The sequence below is a fragment of the Mytilus californianus genome, unplaced genomic scaffold (genome assembly GCF_021869535.1).
Source record: "Mytilus californianus isolate M0D057914Y unplaced genomic scaffold, xbMytCali1.0.p SCAF_16, whole genome shotgun sequence".
NCBI classification, from domain to species: Eukaryota; Metazoa; Mollusca; class Bivalvia; order Mytilida; family Mytilidae; genus Mytilus; species Mytilus californianus.
The window spans coordinates 1,688,856-1,711,622 of record NW_026262648.1 but is presented as its reverse complement, the minus strand read 5'-3'; the positions used below and the strand labels follow the sequence as shown (position 1 = coordinate 1,711,622).

General features: G+C 33.2%; 1 protein-coding gene across 1 annotated transcript; it reads right to left on the bottom strand.

Moving 5' to 3' along the window:
* Positions 1 to 8,350: 8,350 nt before the first annotated feature.
* On the bottom strand, positions 8,351 to 21,100 carry LOC127726058 (cytochrome P450 2C9-like). The gene is made up of 8 exons (XM_052233398.1): positions 20,440 to 21,100; positions 17,895 to 18,120; positions 16,334 to 16,460; positions 15,671 to 15,821; positions 13,176 to 13,312; positions 12,636 to 12,732; positions 9,919 to 10,125; positions 8,351 to 9,159 (listed from the first exon to the last, which is right to left on the bottom strand). The coding sequence occupies exons 1-8, from the start codon at positions 20,804 to 20,806 to the stop codon at positions 8,978 to 8,980; spliced, it is 1,494 nt and encodes a 497-aa protein (XP_052089358.1). The 5' UTR covers positions 20,807 to 21,100; the 3' UTR covers positions 8,351 to 8,977.
* Between the last annotated feature and the right edge of the window lie 1,667 nt (positions 21,101 to 22,767).

Genomic DNA, 22,767 nt, shown 5'->3' with positions numbered 1-22,767 from the left:
CTTCAGTGTTTCGGTACTTATACATACCTGGCTTTCAATTATTTTGCATTGAGCGTTCCTGCAGATGGTTAATCTAGAAATAAAGCTCTTCAGACGCATAAAATCTATAAAGTGTTATTTCCATATTTATAGCACTAGGGTCGCTGGTGCTGCCGGTGAACTAAAAAAACACTGAAATGCAGTCAAGTTTAGCGATTGATAATTCATTGATAACATTCTGGCGTATCACAAACAAACAACTTGTAACGTCTCATTTCATTGGCCGAAAGATTTAAAGACAACAACAATTGTAGTGTGCACGTGAATTGACACAGGTGACCGACAATGGAATGTACTACGTTACTACGAACGTAAAAAACAATGATTTTTGGTCGAAATAATTAAATAAGTATTTTGTGAATTTCAAATAGTGGGGTCGAAATATTATACTAATAATTTGTGTTAAGTAATATTCTTTATGCATGCAGCACTTGTACCGCACTATGAAAAATATAAGGATAAAATAAAATACATGTGCCGCTATTATACGGATGAATGTATGAACCACTTTAATTTCTTTCATATTGACGCTAGTTTATTATCCTGACAATGTCGTAGTTACTTATAATAAGGATCTCATAATACTGATCCATTTCAAATTTATGATGGGTTGCACATTCCTCTTTTATTGTTTTCATGCTATAAAACGAAAATAAAGTAGCTAAGCGTTTGGTCATTCAGAAATGACGTGTCATAAACGAGCAAATTGTCCCCGAAAGATCGTATCATGTGTGCACGTGAATATAGATGTACTATGCAATGTACTATCATGGTCACCACGAAATTCAAATGAATTCAGTGAAGGCATGTTGGTGTAAAAAGGTTTGAAATGTTTCATCGGCGAAGATTTTATTTTTGCATGTGTGGAACTAAAAAATAAATAAATACTTGTGAGAAATGTCGTAGTTTATAAGGAACTATATAAATGTACTGTTTTCGATTTTAATTGGTTGAAAATTTATCCTTTAATTTCATACCGTAAGAATAGAGCTTTGCATAACATTGTTGAACTATCCGCCAAAGTAACGTGTGGCATGCGTGTGTATTAAAATGAAATACAAAATCATACATGTATGATAAACTTATAAACGAAATATTAAGAAATTAATACTGTAAAAGTATGTACAAAAATGGAGTCACCTTTTATCAATACATTTAGTGAATAACCACACTGTTTAAAACTGATTGTTTTCTATGCAACTATAAAATATTTACAATATATAATTTTCAACCGAGGATAGCAAAACAGTTAATTATAAATTAAGAAAGTATATCGCTGGAGTTTATAAAGTACATTTCCTTCCACTGTGCCATGGTTTGCCATCTCCATTTTTTCTCTATACAAAGCATGGCTGGTTACATGTTCTGAATTTACTTAGAATTTCGGGATTTTTTTTTCATAATCAAGTAAACTAAATCAGAAAAAAAATCACACTATCCTAAAACTTATGAAAGAATATGAATAATGAACATGACAGTTTATAACACAAACCCATTTACTATAAAAATCGAGCAATATCTTTAGTATGTAATTTGGTTATTTTTGTAGTTTCATTTCAAGTACAACGTTAATTCATCAAGTCCATTGAATAAAAGATAAGGCAGGGTGAGCAACTTGACAAAAAAAAGGCAGGATGACGATTTATGTAAAAAAATCAGGATAAACTAATAAATATAGTCAGGACCTAACAGACTGAAAAATAGAAAGACAGGACAGAGATAACAACTAAAAAAATGCAGGACAAATGTTTCATCCAAGTCCCCCACCCCCAATCAAAATAAAATGGTAGCTCCCTTAATCCGGAACCAATTGAGAGGAGACAGTTGAATTAAATATTTCGACGTGACTGTTAAGATTAAAGTTTAAAATTTTACATGCACATGTATAAAAGCTAGAATTGCCATGGGATAATCAAGAACACAATCTTGTACGACTTTGCCCCCAGCAGAGCTATAGAAAAACAGTACTTTAACGGGTGTTACACGGACACTTTTTAGATGATACACGGACACTTTTTAGTTGTTACACGGACACTTTTTATGAATAGAATCACTCGTGCATGATCAGTGAGTTCATGGGCACTTTAAATTTCAATTAGATTTGAACTTTTTGTTTCACCGACATATTTCTTGTCTTTTTCATTAAAATATTTACGTTGGCATCAATAACTATATTTTTTTCAAACAATTCCAGTATATTACTATTCATATCAGTACACTAAGGGATTGACCATTTAACTTCAAAAGGGGAGTTTATGTTTTTTCCTAAAAAAATATTCTGATCCCCAATCTTATGAGAAAAAAATATATTGTGGTCAATCAGATGACAAAATAATGTTCTGATTCCTGATTTTCCGAATACCGTATATAATGGCGCTAATTTCGGAAAAAAATATTTGGGTGATAGCGTTGATAAACTAAATCATTTTCTTACTCAGAAAAAAAACTTACCCCCTTTTGAAGCTAAATGGTCGGTCCGTAAATGTATTTTTTTTTCAATATATGGACATGAATAGTATTCTGGACAATGCTGAAAGTAAAGAAATGCTGGTACCGACGTTTATATTTCAATAAAAAAGACAGGAAATATATATAAAAAAATCAAATCTAATCAAAAGATAAAATCCCTATCAACTCACCAATGCACGATTGATCCTATAAATAAAAAGTGTCCGTGTAATACATGTTCAAATAGGCAGCAAATCTTGAAGAAAATCATTCAACTTATGTCACTAATTTTGGACGGCAAGCTGCGATTGGATCATATTGTGACATGTGTTTGATCCTGACCAACACTATAAGAGACATATATAAAAACCTATAAGCATAATTTTTTTTTTAAATCCAAAATATATGCCTATATATGGGTGATTTTAACAAGACAAAATCGATTTTTTCGTACCATTTCATTCACTAATGAAATAGGAAATTCATTCTTTTTATATTGTTATTGAATTTATATATTTGGGAGCAAACGTACGATTTTTATTATTTTTTAAGGCGGAATGGGGGAATGGAATGACATATCCTGCATGTTTTCAACAAAAAAGAATCGAGCCTGTTTATTTTAAATTTATTTTAACCCCCCCCCCCCCTTTCCGTTTTCCCCCAAATAAAAATCAAATGTTAGCTTGCTTACCTCTGAAATCTTTTTCATACATTACTTACTTGCGAAGATGCATTATTAGATTCTTGAATTTCTTTAGAAAAAAATATAGGCTGAAGGGAAGTGAAAAAAAAGTTTGTTTGAACTGTCTTACTGTAACTTATATTAACTGGTATATGGCCATTTAAATTTTGAATCTGTTAAATTTTGATACCTCTTCTACATGCAAAATGTACTACTTCTTTCTTGAAACGTCGTACAAGTCAGATACAAAACAAAGGTAACAAAAAAACAGGCCGGAAACAAACTGCCGAATAGTTTTTCTGCACTCGTAGTCAGGTCAAGGTCCTCGGCTATCGCCTCGGACCTTCACCTGACTACTCGTGCAGAAAAACTATCCGGCAACGGTTGTTACCGGCCTGTTTCTTTGTTACCTTTGTATTGTATCTAAGTCTAGGTTAGTCTATAAAAAGGTATATACTATGAAATTTAGAGCGAAGGGCTTGCCCCGAGCTCTTAATTTCATAGTATATACCTTTTCATAGACTATCCAATTTAGCACATATTTACAACTCGAGTAATCTTTTAATTGGTCTATTGATAGTTTATTTTGGCTGACTACTTGTATCACAGGTGTTTGTAAAACGGAGCTCATTAACGAAGTTTTGTAAATCTACTCACTAGTATCATTGTAAAATATGTTATTCCAAAAGGCCCTTGACTCCAGAATGAAAAGATGGTAGCTGCTGGTGTAAGTATGTATATTGATATAAAGCGGTGTTTTACTATACATGTTCTTCTTACATGGTAAGATGACCAAATAAATTGACCAAAAGCAGGCAATAATTAAATTGCAGTGGAAGCTTTACATGTTTTGAAAACATTTTTTAATTTCACAGTAAAACTAAAGCTATGATAAATTTGAAACATATAGATAGTTTGTCCCCATAGATATAGTCTAGCAGATAGGCATTAAAAAGCAACTACCAATAGATCACAGATTATAGTTTTTGTGGTTTTTTTTTTTTTTTTTATTATTTCAAAGTAAAAACTAAAAGATTTATCAGAACATGTTTATATATATATATATATATAATTGGCACATTATCTTCAGACATAATCACAGTTTTTCAATTCATGACATCGTCCTGAACATGCATGAAATATTTGCCACTGGAAATTAAGCAACCGATAATCAATAAATCAATCAATTCATGACGAAATAGATCACCTTCTTTAAGAAAGTTTAAAAAATTATCACCAAGTTGCTTTAATTTCCCCTTCACAAGGTTTCATAGTACACACTTTTTGTGTACAAAGTAATTGCATGGATGATACATTATCATAATTTTAAGATATCGTTGTACTCTAATCAAGGTATAAAGAACCATATGTATTACCCTTTATTTAAATGAAAGAAATTTGCAATTGTCAAAAACATTTTTTAGATCCAAAGATTTTAATAAGAGAATATTTAAAAATCAACGTGAAAACTAATTACAAACTATTTAATTTAATTTGGAACACAGCATTTTATTTCAAAATAGCCAGTGGCAATTTTTGTTTTAAATATCTTGATTACGATACAATGAAATCTTACCCTTGTGGTCATTCATGCGTAGTTACTTAGTACACGGGAAAAGTATGTACTATGAAAATTAGAAGGCAAATATAAGCAATTTGATTGGACGAGAAGTTGTAAGTATGTGCTAATACATGTACGTGAATACGACGATGGAAGTTTTTAACGACCTTGACCGGCTACGTGAATACTGATCAGTCCATTCAGCTTTATAGTACGCGTGTTCTATTTTCGCAGGTGTGAGGTCGAAGGTTTGAATTGACCAATGAAAACGATCGTTCCTTAACGAGTTAATCTAATAAAGTTTGTTTGACTGATTATGTTGCACGACCTTTCGCTAAGCTTGGCCGCAGTTCAGTATATTTGCCCCTCCCCCGCGGCGGGTATCATCAGCACAGTAATCAGAGCTTTGTTAATGATATAATTTATATCACAACTTTCTAAAATTGTCCGTTTAGAAAATATGATTGATAAAGAAACTAAGTTTTCAACTCCCTCGTGCAAAGTTAACCTTAGATGGGTTTGGTTTGGTTATTTTTTTTTTTGGTCCAGTTTGGTCTCCACGTGTTTAGATACTTAATGATATACATCCTTGGCTTTCAAATATTGGGTGTTTGTGATGAAGATTAATTCAGGTAAGCGTTTCTGACGCATACAATTTATAAAATATTATTGTATTTTTGACTAAAAAACACAAATGTACGACCCCTACCACCACAAACACAATAACAAAATTCTTGGCAGGGGCGGATGCAGCCATTTATGAAAGGGGTTCCTAATCCACTTCAATAACTGTTAAGATCAATTGAGATAGGGGGAACTTTGTAATCGTAGTTTAACTATGTTTATCAAATTTTGAAAAGTCATATATGACAGTTACCAATAAAAATTTAAACAAATAAACAAGACTAAAATTCTAGTTTTTCAGAATATTTATAAACAATCCCCACCCCTCTTGTTCAATGATAAATATTTGACTGAAGTTAAGGACTTTAAACTTCTAGGGAATATTATTAACTATAGGAGAAATTTTACAAAAACTACTGAAGGGCTGTCTAAAAAAGGTATTAAAGTTTTATTTTTATTGAGAAAATATATGTCCAATTTTAATTTTGTTCCCACTTATTTGTCATGTAAATTATTTGATACTCTTATAAGACATATTTTGACATACAACTCTGAAATTTGGTTTATGGATAATTTTCAGTCAGCTTTTAGGGCATCTAATAGAGCTGCTGTAAATAATACTTTTTGTGATACTTTTGCATTAGCAGAAAAATATCCTTTTGAGAAGGTTCATTCTAAATTTTGTAAAGCAGTATTAGGACTGAAAACGACAGCCACTAACATAGGTGCTAGATCAGAATTAGGTATATTTTATTTGGACTCTTATATAAAAACGCAAACATTTTAATCCCCTGGTTAAAGAATCTCTACAAACAAACATAAATTTACATTCCGCAGGAATTTATTCTTGGTACTCATTTGCAGATAAAATTTTTAAAGATATGAAAATAAACCCAGAAAATTACTCTAATATTAATGTACCTTTTAAACAATCAAAAAACGTGTTAAAATGTAATATTAAAAAGTGTGTTTCAGAGGAATATGAAAAAACTACTTTAAATAAACTTTCAAAATTGGATTCCTCATCCAAACTTTGTCTCTATGGGAAATTAAAAACTAATTGTCAGTCTGAGGAATATTTAAATTGAAATAATTTTATACATAGGCAGTTTCTCTCAAAATTTAGACTCAGTGATCATTCCCTAGGCATTGAATTGGGAAGGTACAGAAACATTCCAAAAGCACAAGGATTATGTAAAAAATGTGGAGTCCTAGATGACGAATTTCATTTCTTTTTGTATTGTGACATTAACATATTATTGCGTTCTATTTTTTTGCTTATCTAAAAGACTATGTACCATTATTTCAACATCTTGATGCATTTAATAAACTAAAGCACATTCTAAACCCCATCCCTGAACTTGTTTGTCATATTAGAGTCTTTATCAAGCAGCCTTTAGAACTGAGGGGGTCAGACCCATGTCAGACAAGCTTATGATTGTGTTTTTTACATAAATTTATAATTGAACTCTTAAAATATGTCCTATTATATTGTATTGTATTACATTGTATTACATTGTATTTAAAATGTATAATTGTTTGTTTGTATTGCTTGACCCTTATGGGTGTAATTTTGCAATAAAGATTATATAAACTCGTATATACTAGACACTGAACGTTAAGTAACCAACAATCAATCAATCGTATATACTAGACACTGGACGTTAAGTAACCAACAATCAATCAATCGTATATACTAGACACTGGACGTAAAGTAACCAACAATCAATCAATCGTAAATACTAGACACTGGACGTTTAGTAACCAACAATCAATCAATCGTATATACTAGACACTGGAGTTAAGCAACCAACAATCAATCAATCGTATATACTAGACACTGGACGTTAAGTAACCAACAATCAATCAATCGTATATACTAGGCACTGGACGTTAAGTAACCAACAAACAACAATCAATCAATCGTATATACCAGACACTGGACGTTAAGCAACCAACAATCAATCAATCGTATATACTAGACACTGGACGTAATCGTATTTATCACATATTTGTTACGAATACGTTGGGTTTTGCATATGTAATAACCTCAAAATTGCCCGGGGCAAAAGAGGTTATTGGTTATTGTGCCCTGATTCCAAATGACGTGACGTCATTGCGTCCTTAACGACAATGGCGAACAATAACGTTGCTCGTTTATACATCGCAGTGGAGGAAAGCGATACGGCAGACTTTGTAGAGCAAATGTGCCCTGATTCCGAAATAAGTGGAAATGTGACAATAAATTTCTATAGTGTAAATGATAAAAACTAAATTTAAAAATGTGATAAAACTTTTGTGATAAAATTTTTAAGATTTTACCTGTTATATTTCATTAAATTGTTATAATTGAACTTTTTTCTCTTTTCTGCAGAACTTAAATATGTGATAAATAGATTATAACATGTCTTTTCCATATTGGCCCTGGTATCATCCCTCGACCCATATCGGCCCTCGGCTAAAGCCTCGAGGCCGATATGGGAGTCTCGGGATGATACCAGGGCCAATATGGAAAAGGGCATGTTATAATCTATACATACTAGACACTGGACGTTAAACAACCAACAATCAATCAATCGTATATACTAGACACTGGACGTTAAGCAACCAACAATCAATCAAGCGTATATACTAGACACTGGACGTTAAGCAACCAACAATCAATCAATCGTATTTACTGGACACTGGACGTTAAGCAACCAACAATCAATCAATCGTATATACTAGACGCTGGACGTTAAGCAACTTACAATCAATCAATCGTATATACTAGACACTGGACGTTAAGTAACCAAAAATCAATCAATCGTTTATACTAGACACTGGACGTCAAGCAACTTACAATCAATCAATCGTATATACTAGACACTGGACGTTAAGTTACCAACAACCAACAATCAATCAATCGTATATACTAGACACTGGACGTTAATTAACCAACAATCAATCAATCGTATATACTAGTCTGTTAAACAACACAAGAAAATAGTAGTAAATCCATTCTGTACATTTTAATTATACCATAAAATTAAATACAAATATCACTGACTTAGTACCATAACCATGCGTACTTTAGATTAAAGCATATGAGATGGCTTTACAAAAAATCATGTATCTGGATACCAGATTTATAGATGTGTACGCCAGACACGCATTTCGTCTAAAGAAGACTCATCGGTGACGTTCGAAAAACACCGATGTCTTTATAACTGCGAATTAGAGAGACATTTAAGATATATATTATTTTCTAAATTTCTATATCTATATTTCTACAGGAATAAAATATAGATCCGATTTAAATTGGCACATTATGTAATATACTTCATAAAGGATTACATTGTCCCTATATTAACCACTGTCTAAAGTCTTAAGTTAGCTACAGTCCTCTTATCAAATTACAGTACTGTAATTAAAAAACTTTTGTTGCTATAGATAACAATGCCATTTTGATCAAACAAGATCTACATTAATCTACGTGAAGCAGCAGACTATCATAACGTGATGCATATTTTTGTTGTTGGCTAAATACATTCATGAAGATGAAAAGTCACACAGAAACTACTGACTCATGTTAATAGACTAATCTAAACTCTTGAAATGAAGAATGTACCAACTATTGAATGTTAGATAGGTTTAAAACACATCTGAAATGGGTCTGGTTGACGAGTCACACCTGTATGTTCTCCGTTTGAAGACAAAAAATCATCTTTGTTAACTTTGGTGAAGTTGAACCGCTGAAGGAATGAAGTGAAAAATAAGAAGACTTCGTTTGAAGCTAACTGTTGTCCAATGCATGTCCTGGGCCCTAGGTGTAGAAAATGATAAATAAATTATTAGTACAAACAATAAACATACGAGGTGCCTACACAAAGTAAGGATTTCTAATATTTTTAAATGGCATTATACATTGTTATTTATATTTGAAGGTAGACATCTATGGTGGTCTATCATGAAATAACTTGTAACATTTGAAAATAGTGTTAACTAATAAGTAACAATTGCAATCGTGCATTTTTGAAATTAAAACGATTCCTCGATTCCGTAGAAAAATGTTTTATGAATCCACTCTTCACTGACCAAGAAAATACCATCTAATTTATGCTTTTGCAATGCAAATTACATGCATTTTTATGCTATGAAAAAAAGTATGTGTCATAGATGAAAAAGTTGCCTAAACAAAACTGAAATGGACAAGTAGGACCGTGATATATTATGTACACTCAAATCAAGATATGCTGCAACCAAGTAGTAAGCTGTGCAATTATGGATATTTTTTTTATCCAGAACAAAACTGCAACACAAAATGACATAATTACATTTACAGGCCAACATTTTAGGGGTAGTATCTTTTTATAAGATGGCACTCTACAAAAGCAAACACATACAATTCCCATTACATTTATGTCTGTTGACCATTATTCCAAATTAATATGTGCTTGTATAACAACAATATTAATGCAAATTACATTTTTGTAGATAAAATGAGGAACGTACGGAAGAATATAGCAATTGATAAGAAAAATTGAGCTAAAATTATACTGTAATGGTTAGTACAAACGCTTACCCATGGAGAACGGACAAAAAGCCTCGGGTTTAATCAGCTCTCCCTTTTCTCCTAGAAACCTTTCAGGCCGAAACTTTTCTGATTCTTGCCATTCGGTAGGATCGTAAAGCACAGACATCAAATGACACAATATTACAGTATGTTTCGGTACGAGTTTACCATCGATGTACGTGTCTTCTAGTAATGCATGAGGTGTGGCAACTGGAGCTGAAAGAAAATTAAAATACCTGGATACATGTAGCAATGAAAATACCTGAATACATGTAGCAATGAAAAAAATACCTGTATACATGTAGCAATGAACAAATACCTGTATACATGTAGCAATGAAAAGGCTACAATAATGATTATTCTTAAAAATCATTAAGGTTTTTAGAACAGCAGCGTAAAAGGAAATTTGTTCGTGTTTTACATGTGAACAGACTGATTCATAGGATTGGACATAAGGGAGCAACCATTTAACTTCAAGAGGAGTTATGGGTTTTTTTGTCTGAGTCAGAAAAATATATGTCGACGCTAACAATCAAATTATTTTTTTTCAAAATTTTAAAACACTATAAGGTATGTAGAAAATCTGGATTCAGAATATTTTCATTTTCTTTTGTCATCTGCTTGACCACAATATTTTTTTCATCAAATTGGGGATCAGAATATTTTTTTGGAAAAAACTATACTGCCCCTTCCCCCCCCCCCCCCCCCCCCCCCTCCCCCCAAGAAAGTTAAATGGTCGTTCCCTAACGAAACATATGTAGGTTTTGACATAACGAAACAGAGGTAGGCTTTGACATAACGAAGCAAATGCAGGCTTTGACATAACGAAGCAGAGGTAGTCTTTGACATAACGAAGCAGATGTAGGGTTTGACATAACGAGGAAGATACAGGCTTTAAAATAACGAAGCAGAGGTAGGCTTTGACATGGCGAAGCAGAGGTAGGCTTTGACATAACGAAGCAGATGTAGTCTTTGAGATAAAGAAGTAGATATAGGCGATGACATAACGCAGCAAAGGTATGATTTGACATAAAGAAGCAGATGTAGGCTTTGACATTACGAAGCAGATGTAGGCTTTGACATAACGAAGAAGATGTAGGCTTTGACATTACGAACCATATGTAGGCTTTGACATAACGAAGAAAGTAGGCTTTGACATGACGAAGCAGATGTAGACTTTCAAATTACAAAGCAGAGGTAGGCTTTGACATAATGAAGCAGATGTAGGCTTTGACATAACAAAGCAGAGGTAGGCTTTGACATTACGAAACAGAGGTAGGCTTTGACATAACAAAGCAGAGGTAGGCTTTGACATAACGAAGCATATATAGGCTTTGACTTTCTGAAAACTTGGTTGCCGAAGCAGAGGCTTCTGGTGTTTAAAACGATGCTCATATTACATATTTATCATATTTTTTGTTTTTCTTTCTACTCGTTAGAAAAGTTACGAAAATCTATTAAAGAATACTTTTTGATTCTTTCCTTTGATAATTTTTCATTGGTAACTATACAATATTTTCTAAAAATAGATGACCAATTTTACATCCTGCCCATCCAAAAAGACGCCATCACTGCATAGGTTTAACCATGATTTTTCTACGCTTTACACTACGATTCCACATGCTCAATTGAAAGATCGAACACAAGTATATAAGTACTGATTGTGCACGCTGCATAAGCTTTACGGTCACCATCTCGAATATGTCAACCGATATGATATGTGTGTGTCTTAACTCACTGGCAACGTGTTTTCGTCTTAGATATTTCGATACCAGAACAATTGTCTATAATCTGAACCGCCTCGGTCGTCTCGTGGTAGCGTGCTTGCCTCCAGTGCGGGAGGTCGTGGGTTCGAATCCGGTCCATGGCAAAGCCAAAAGACTTTAACATTTGTATTTGCTCAATCTTATTCTAATTAAAATATTGATTGATCGATCAATCGTAACTCCGTTTAAGTTACTCATATGGGTATAACGAAATCAGAGATATATATTTTAATTAGATTGGGTATTTGCTGATTCTCCACTAAGCACGCCGCAAAAAAAAGTTAAAACAAAGACTGATCGGATCAGAGTCAGTGTCCGGGTAGGCTGACAAGTGTTCCTGCTGACTGTTACCTCGTGTGACCCGGTAGGCTGACAAGTGTCCCTGCGGTCTGTTATCTTTTGTGTCCGGGAAGGCTGACAAGTGTTCCTGCAGAATGTTACCTTGTGTGTCCGGGTAGGCTGAGAAGTGTTCCTGCTGACTGTTACCTTGTGAACTATCACGTTAAAAGTCCATTTAAGCGTGTAGGTCTAGTACAAAGCAAAGTTCATATTCATATCACAATATGTTCTCGTCCTGAATATGCATTTAATTTGCCACTAGACGTTAAACATCCATCGTCGAATTTGTTATTTTATCGATTGTGTCCTATTCCCGAGTATGACATTTTGACTGAGTATGGATTCGCACGGTGGATGATGCACGCACATGTACAACATGAAACACTTACCCTGTCGACGCACTCGCTCTTTTTTGAGTTCATGCGATCCCCCCAGATTTTGATTGCAACCATGATTTGTCTTCTTATTTGTTTTATGAGATGAACACAATAGTGAACTACTGTTGTCTTCATTTACCAAATGAAGTGACTGAGAAGTGTCAACGACCATATGTTTTGCACCAATCAACCCTGGCATTGACTAATCATTAAGAAAAAATAATACATTCACGTAAAGACCTACCTACAGCTGCAAGTCTTTGAACTTCCCGTATTGTAGCCATAACGTATGGAAGCGAGACTTTGTCCTTAGAAGTTGGAAATCTACCATCCCCAATAACCTACAACAATATAATAGGCTATTTGTATTTTCGTGCATCGGTATTATAATTTACACAATATATTTTTTAAAAGATATATCTTTTTCATTACTTCTTAGCATTTTTTTTTTGGAAATCCATTACTTATACTAAATATTGAGCGGTAAGTAAAGTGCACTGCGTCCTTTTCTTTCGTATCGCTTAAAATTTAAAATATCTACATTCATTTCTTCACAATAAATCAATTACATGTCAAACCTGATACTGATACAAATAGATTAAAGCAAGGATTTTAATAGTTAAGTATACATATCCTTGGAGGATTAAAAGTGTAAAAAAAAAAACAATCATAAAAAAACAAACAAACAAACATAATAATGAAACAAAAAATAAAGAGAATGATACACATCAAGGTCACCATAGTAACCCTTTCATCAAGCCTCCTGGAATATGATGAAACTCACTTTCATGACTTCATCTCTACATTTTTTCTGAACCTCCGGATATTTCAGCATGTGCAACATGCACCAGACAAGGGAGATAGCTGTGGTATTGGTTCCTGCTTGGTAGATGTCTACAATCACTTGAAAGAGAAAGTCCTCTGAAAAAAATGTATTTGGTCAATACTAATCTGTTTATCATTTGTTGTACTTGTATTTTTATATGAGTCATTTAAGTCCATGCCCGTAACATATATTCGCCTATTTCGCAATGTGACTTCAATTACGTTTTCTCTTATTTGATTCATACAAAAGAACAGAAATTAAATCAACGAGAGAAAAATCAATTACCACATTATTTTGAAATAAAATGATTTTTAGACACGAATAAATTTCGTATGCAAAGACGAATACAAGCTTTGTGAATTTTCTTTTATGCGTACAAGAAGCTCCAATGATCCTGAACCTGAAATCTGGTAAAAAATATGCCATGTTGATATGATATAGATGCTTTATTTTCATAAATTGGGCTAACAAGGAGCATAATATAATATCATTATAATATTATTTTTACAAATATAATAAACAATACAGTATACATAGTTACAAACACAAATAAGAAACAACAGTTTTCACATATTCGTATATATATTTAGGAGTATATATAAAACCTTCGTCTAAGGCACACCTCTAGAAAGTAACAAAAAAGAATGAAGACCAGGACAATAATTCATTTTTTTTTGTAGATCTTGTTTTGAGTCTATCTATAACAGTTTAACAATATCTGCAGTCCCTTGCAATAACTTTTGCAATATTTGCACAATTTATATACTTTAAAGAAAGCACTGTTGAAAGACAAATCTCAATTTCTGCACATCAAATGAATAAATTTAACAAAAACTATCAATGAATCTGCTACTAACTAAATCTATTAGTTCAAATACATGTTTCCTTATGATGTTTATAACCATGCTGTTTATATCTATTTCTTAAAGCATACACGAAGTTCTGTATAGGGTTTACAGAATAGGTATGGGCAAACAAATAAAGAATAATAAAAAATGGACCACAAATATCAAGAATAGAGAATAATGGCGTTCTTAAATGTAAAACAGAGAAAATAATGGGCGAAAAAAAGAAGAATTATAATAAAAGAACATATAAATTAAGTCCCTCCCATTCAGACCGTCATATGTTCGAATGAACTTATGACATATAGTTTAGCTTTGAGCATTCTTACTGAAACTAAGAATTACAATGTATATTCATTTATAAATATATTTTGGAAGTATCATAAATTGTACTGCTGTCGTTTTAGGAAAAAATGTTTAGGTCATAGCAATATTCCTATATTCTTATTCTTGTTCAACCTAGTTAGTATTTAATGATAGCGGTAAACCCAATGTCTACTTGAGTTCTCGTTCAACATAGTATTTAATGATAGCGGTAAACCTGGTGTCTACTTGATTTCTCGTTCAACATAGTATTTAATGATAGCGGTAAACCCGATTTCTACTTGATTTCTCGTTCAACATAGTATTTAATGACAGTGGTAAGTCCGAAATGTACTTAGTAACTCGTTCAACCTAGTTATTTTAATGATAGCGATAAATATACTCAATATAGATATCAGGCTTAATTATTTTAGCGCCAGATGCTCGTTTCGTCTACAAAAGACTTATAAGTGATGCTCGAATCAAAAAAGTAAAAAGGCCAAGCCCGATGTCTACCTGATTTCACGTTCAATATAGTAATTAATGATAGCATAAGCCCGATGTCTACTTGACTTCACGTTCAATCTAGTATTTAATGTTAGCGGTAAGCAGATAGTTATGTGAGGATTGGTTTAGTAGAACTGGGTTTATGACATATAGTTTAGCTTTGAGCATTCTTGGTGAAACTAAGAATTACAATAAAATTGAGAATAGAAATGGGGAATGTGTCAAAGAGACAACAACCCGACCATAGAACAGACAACAGCCGAAGGCCACCAATGGGTCTTCAATGCAGCGAGAAACTCCCGCACCCGGAGGCGTCCTTCAGCTGGCCCCTAAACAAATATATATACTAGTTCAGTGGTAATGGACGTCATACTAAACTCCAAATTATACACAGGAAACTAAAATTAAAAACGATACAAGACTAACAAAGGCCAGAGGCTCCTGACTTGGGACAGGCGCAAAAATGCGACGGGGTTAAACATGTTTTTTGAAATCTCAACCCTCCCCTATACCTCTAGCCAATGTAGAAAAAACAAACGCACAACAGTTCGTACAGTAAAACTCAGTATAAGAGAATAATGTATATTCATTTATAAATATATTTTGGAAGTATCATAAATTGTACTGCTGTCGTTTTAGGAAAAAATGTTTAGGTCATAGCAATATTCCTATATTCTTATTCTTGTTCAACCTAGTTAGTATTTAATGGGAATCTTATGTACCATGCAACAATTTCAAACTGAGTACTTGGACACATGTACATGTTATATTTTAATGGCAAAATTTAAAATTAAGAACCTGATATTTTTGAATTTGGTTTTCCCTCTTGATCCAGGTAAAGGTCAATAAAGTTTCGAATATTATTTGGGTCAAATGAATCTCGCTGTTTATCCACTCTGGAACGCACATACGTTCTGACAGCTGCCATATGTCCCGCAACCTGTGTGCTCTGTTCAAAAAAGAAAAAAAAATACTAGCTGAGCGTTGACGTTCCGTTTGACAGAACAATAAGGATTTGTATTTCCTTGAAAGAAACGTTTGGCTTCAATCTGTAAATTTTGAGTGTAATCAGTTTGTTTTTCAACAATAAATCAATTTTCCTCAAGAAAACAAAGAATACTATTTGATGTTCGACTACCTAGTTTGACATCGCTTCACATTTTGATGCAATATTGTTTTTCATTTTCGGGGGATTCGGTGGCCTTGTTGAACTTCTGTATTAATTGCCTAGCTGTCAGCACCGAGGTTGCGAGTTCGAACCCCGCACGTGGCAGTTGCGTTCGACTCAAACCTAAATTGACTTGGATCTCAGAAGGTCGGAGGTTCACTCAGGGCACTCCGACTTCCTGCATGCCTCCATAAATACTGGTCGCCACGAAATAGCCAATAGTGCTGAAAGTGGCGTTAAAACACAAAAAATCAATCAATGCATTTCATTTTTGCCTTTACGTAAGTACATACCGTATTCCATGGTTTCAGTTTATCAATTATTGGAAAGAAATTCTCAGGAGCAGCAAGGGTAGCAGATTTGAATATGAAATAAATGTGATATAACATCTCCTTGAATTCTTCATCATCGTAATTGAACCTGTTATAAACAACCATAAGTAAAATTTAATAACCTTAAGTCGAATGATCAATAAATTTCTTTTTTTTATTAAACATAAAGTTTATCGCTTTATGGTTCGTGCTATATTGAATGGACGATCTCCCAGAAAAGAAACAAACATGCAAATAAACAAACACAAAAATACTCTAACTGATTTTCGAAAAAATTAAAACCTTCTTTAAAAAAATAATAATAACAATTTTGTGCAAATTTGTCAACCTTAAGGTGTAAAAAAAAAGTGCCTAAAAGTAAGGAATTGCTATAGGTGATATTTTGAAATTTGAGATTAACTAATATCTGATATAGTTCAGTTCTTTTTTCTGATTTGTTCATTCTGTTTATGAGGTCACTATAGTGTCATTATTAAGAGTTTTGCCCTATGATGAACGGTGGTGACATTTTAGCGCATTGATAGGACATTTTAGCGAAAAAAATCTGACGTTTAAGCGCCAAAGTATAACCCATTTTAGCGCAAGATTTTTAACCCATTTTAGCGAAAAGTAAAATTACAATTACCCATCGAAAATGCATGTGACCGGATTAATCCTGCGCTAAATAGACAATAATAGTGCATTGACTTGACATATCAACCATTATAAGGATGAGGCTTAGAAACGGGGAAATGCGACGCTCTGCCGAGCTTTTTCCCCGTTTCGGGCCGAATCCTTATATCTTTGATATGTCAAGTCAATGCACTATTATTGTCTCTATACTGCAATCTAGAAAAAAACATTTTCAATTGTTGTTTAATGTGTAAATGTTATTTATTTGATTTAAATATTGGAAAAATCCCCCTTTAAAAAGGCCTTATACCGGTATCAGACGGAGAAATAGACAACGCAATGAAATGTACATTACCTGTTGAAACCCGCAATCAATGGTGAACGAATTCGTTTGAGTATGGACTAAAATATCAACAATAAGCATAAAACATAATGATTTATAGGTTTCAAACAAAAAATATTAACAAGTGAAATATGTTTTTCCTAAAATTGTAAAAGAAATAATTTTGGGTCGTTCCACGCTTCATTGTATACATTGGAAACAAGAACAGGTTGAAGAGGTCGTATGAATAATTAAATATAGTTTCGGAAACTTCTATTTAAATATTCATGAGGAAAAGTGATATCGGGTCAGTGTCTGTATATGACATAGCAATATATAGTCAACGCATTTTGACTGCTCAAATAGAACGAGTGCAGTATAAAATGGGTTATAATGTCTGCCCTAAAATGTCCATTAGTAGTTCAAAATTTTTCGCTAAAATGTCCTGCGCCCATGATGAAGGCCTCAATCCGACCTTGAGATGAAGAACAGCAACCAAAGCGCTGATCCGTTGCTTTTGTGTTTTTTTATGTGCATGTAGTGACTTGTGTTATGAATTGATCTACCACATCCTTTCTTTTCCATTACCTTGATCCAAATATTATATTTGATATAATATTGGAAGTAGCCATAGGAAATACTTTGAATACGTCGACAGGCTTTTCTGGATTTTTGGAGAATTCGTCCACAAGGTATTGAACTTCCTCGTGTATACGTTCATCTATCGTCTTTTTACCTACTCCAAAATCTTTGAGTGCAACAATTGTAAATTTTCGTCCATCCGACAATGTTTTGCCATCGCTGAAGAAAATACCTGTTTAAAGGATATTCACAATTATTCCATATATTAGTATTATTTTAGTAGGGGTTTCTTTATCAACTGTATTTTGAATAAAGTAGCACATTCACCTGAAAAAAATGTTGAAAATTGGTATTTACCACACATAACGTCACGTTCAACGCTAAGAGTCACGTGCAACTCAAAAAAATGGTTAACAATCACTGAAAATTGAAATTCACCACGTTAAACGTAATGTGCTTTTAGAAATGTTTTACATGTCTATAATTATGGTAAAATGTTTGATGTTCAAACACAAACATTTCAAGAGGAATGGAACATACCTGTCACATAAACATTTCAGGAGGAATGGAATATACCTGTAACACAAACATTTCACGACGAATGGAACATATCCCTGTAACACAAACATTTCACGAGGAATGGAATATACCTGTAACACAAACGTTTCACGACGAATGGAACATACCTGTAACACAAACGTTTCACGACGAATGAAATATATCCCTGTAACACAAACATTTCAAAGGAATGGAACATCCCTGTACCACAAACATTTCACGACGAATGGAACATCCCTGTACCACAAACATTTCACGACGAATGGAACATCCCTGTACCACAAACATTTCACGACGAATGGAACATACCTGTTACACAAACAGTTCACGACGAATGGAACATACCTGTAACACAAACATTTCACGACGAATGGAACATACCTGTCACATAAACATTTCACGACGAATGGAACATACCTATAACACAAACATTTCAAGAGGAATGGAACATCCCTGTAACACAAACATTTCACGACGAATGGAACATACCTGTTACACAAACATTTCACGACGAATGAAACATACCTGTAACACAAACATTTCACGACGAATGAAACATACCTGTTACACAAACATTTCACGACGAATGGAACATACCTGTTACACAAACATTTCACGACGAATGGAACATACCTGTTACACAAACATTTCACGACGAATGAAACATACCTGTAACACAAACATTTCACGACGAATGGAACATACCTGTCACATAAACATTTCACGACAAATGGAACATACCTGTTCCACAAACATTTCACAAGGAATTGAACATACCTGTAGTGTAACACAAACATTTCACGACGAATGGAACATATCCCTGTAGCACAAACATTTCACGACGAATGGAACATTCCTGTTACACAAACATTTCATGACGAATGGAACATAAGAAATTTCAATCTATTCAAGCTGGTATGATAGTTTTTTTGTCCTGAGGGGAGCATTTTAATGGCTACTATAGGACTTGCTAAGAGGATAACAGTGCACATAAGATAACGAGACAGCAAGTCATTTAACCGAAATGTCGATACTATACACACGAGGTTCAAAGATGAACAAACACCATTAAAGGAAAAACTCTAAATCGCTCAGAGAGAGAGAGAGAGAGAGAGAGAGAGAGAGAGAGAGAGAGAGAATTGTTTTAGGAAACACCCTTAGAACGTTTTATTTTCATTTACTAACGCCTGGTAGATACAGCTGCTGATGGACTGCTGGTCTCCGAGCATCATGAGATTCAGCTCAGTAGATTGCAAAAATAATGATGGAAAATGAATAAACGATTCTTGGTGACAATAGACGACTGGCAGTTTAAACAATGTTAAATAGATTTCGTCCTAAATCTTTAAATCTTTATTAAACGTAATCTAGCCATTGCTGAAACTAATGTCTAATTATTGAATATAATGTCGGATTACTAGTAGGTCTAGCGGTCATTATTATGCATTAATAGACAATAAAATAGTGAAATAATTATTGTTGTACGAGACTTTAGCTGATGTAAATTACTCAACTGTTGTGAAGAGTTGGGGGGAATGTTGGAAGAAGGGAGAAAATGTTAATTTTCCATATTCACGGAGACCTTACAACAGTTGAACTTGAAATATTTCGATTTTCAGTTTAGTGGTAAAATTTAGAACAACTTTGTTGACTGAATATATTTCATTAAAATGGAACCTTTAAAACATATGGTAAAGATATCATTAATTTGTCAACAGTCTTTTTAAGTTTATTTTTCTCCGAAATATAGAGATTTATTTTTGGAAGTTTTGTTCTGACTATAGGAATTGAATAAAAAGGAAATTTGACTTACACGTTTTTTTTTAAAGTGTGCATGTGTGTCACAGTGTTGTCCAAAGTTCTATTTATGTGATAGTCCCTATAAAACCCATTGTGGGAGGTTTTCACTATCATAACTATAGGCCAAGGTGCTGGTCTTGGAATATTTAGATATATATTTTTGCAATAATATAACATGATTTGTCTACCTTACCTGTCATTTTCGGAAAGAACTTTTTGATAAGATACATCCAAGACGGCCTGAACTTGGTTTGTTCCCCATTGACAAACAAAACTTCCCGAACCAGCTTATAACCAAAACACACAAGTATAGGTTGTGGACCAAATCGAAGGAATACCATGTCGCCATATTTTTTCCTAAACTCCAACAATCTTTTTCCTACATCTCGCGTACCCGCAATATGTGGCAGGTTTCCAACTATAGGCCAAGGTGCTGGTCCCGGAATATTTACTCGCTGGACAGTGAAAAAATAGTTCCATATTAAATAACTCACAATTAACACAAGTAAAAATGTCAACACAGTTGTAAGGTCTAACGCGGTATAGAGTTGATGTAACATAACGGTAACCTTTTCCTATAAGATTCAACTACTAGTAAATGTAATCCCAATGTGCTTTACACTTTTTATACATAAGTAACACTTGTATTTCGTAATGTACAATCAATTTTTTTCAATTCGCTGACCAAAGGGGGTTGTTAACCTGGATAAACAAATAAACGAGAAGATCCACCTTTTGACCCGAATAAATAAATAGCTAACTGGTAGTAGAATTTGTCAAACAAGGTCATATACTATAGAAATTCCACCTTTTCAACTATATAAACAAATAACGAGAATATGTTGTATACGACAGCGATCTATATATATATATAGATATAATAATGTGTACTTGCGTATGTGTAACGTGTAATCTAGTACAATGTATATAGAGGTTTGAATGTATACTAATATGTCAAATATGACTTGGAGATATTTAATACGTACAAAAAAACCGTGAAAAGTTTCATCATCATATGAATATAATAAAACCAAAAACTAAGAAATACATATTAACTTAGAGCGTTCCACTGCGTGAACTACATATGGGAATAAATAATTGCTTTTTTTCAAAAACTGATTTGTTATTTTTAGAATATGTTCGATGTTTTCTGAATGCTCGCAAATCAAAATTAATAGGTCAGCTTTCTTTTACCATACTGATTAAATGATTGTTAGTCGTCACCCTCATATCCTAAACCTATATAATTTATTTATCTATTGTCCAGTTTTTTTGCATAAATCATGTAAATCTTCATTGTTTTGTGTATATTTAATTTTGCTTGTTATAACTTTTTAATTTTTTTAACAAAAATATTATCTTATGTCAAGTTTGAGTTTGTTAAAGGAGTTTTTTTTTATTTCTATTTAAGAGAATCAGTAAATAACTTTTTCCCATGATATTACATCTGCCTTAATTATACTTATTTAGTATACAATTTAAAAAGTCTCCTGTAATCATGTTCTATTTCATACATGTAATGAAATTATATATAAAATATTTTTCATCTTCTTTTAAAATTATTGTTCTTGACAGAGCGCATTGTGTTGCCCTCTTCCCCTCTGCGTCATGTCGATTTATATATCACAAGAGTTTAAAAATTATGTATGACATGTAGAGTCCTTGATGATGGATACAATTTCTTTCTAAGTGTGTATATTTTGCTGGTTGCGGGTTGCGGGTTGCGGGCTACGGGTTGCGGGCTGCGGGTTGCGATCTAATAAGTCAGTTGAACAATAAATAGGGAAGAAAAAAAAACATCAAAACACTGTATATACTGGTAAAAGGTTCTATTTGTGAAACTTCGAAAAATTGTGTAAGGATGTGTATTATTATCAACAGACTTTTAATGATTTATTGCTGGTCTTTTATTATACCAATATATCAGAAAATAAATACAAAATATCAAAACCAAAAATATCACTTATTATAGAATTGATAAAAAGTAAAAATTGTTAACCAGCCAGGCCAGTGCTCTAGAAAAATCACACAAAGCAATGACACTATTTAAAGTGTATGAAAAGTAACTTTTCAGGAAGAAATTACATAATTTTCTTAAAATTTCCCTGAATTAAGTGTGATAATGAAAATAATGATCATACTTGAACAGAATTTTTTTGATAATTCAGGTAATTTAAAAGTGTCCAAAGATTGCTAAGATTTTATCTTACTATGAAATGTTTTGAGCAGTTTTCATGAAACTTTGGTGACTGGTTTATATCTATTGAAATAACCTCCCTTTAGTTTTTATAAATTTCTGATATGACATTGAGAAGTTATGGAACTTTATTCATCGATAAAGCGACAGGCGTATCATACGCTCATGCCAGAGCTCTTCGTTAACTTTTAACCTGTAAAGGAAAATTAGTATTTCGATTTTTATGTAACTTTGTAATTTAATGAAATAGAGCAGCCCGCAGCCTGCAGCCCGCAACCCGCAGCCCGCAAAATAGTGATACTGTTTCTTTTTTTTTATTGTGAT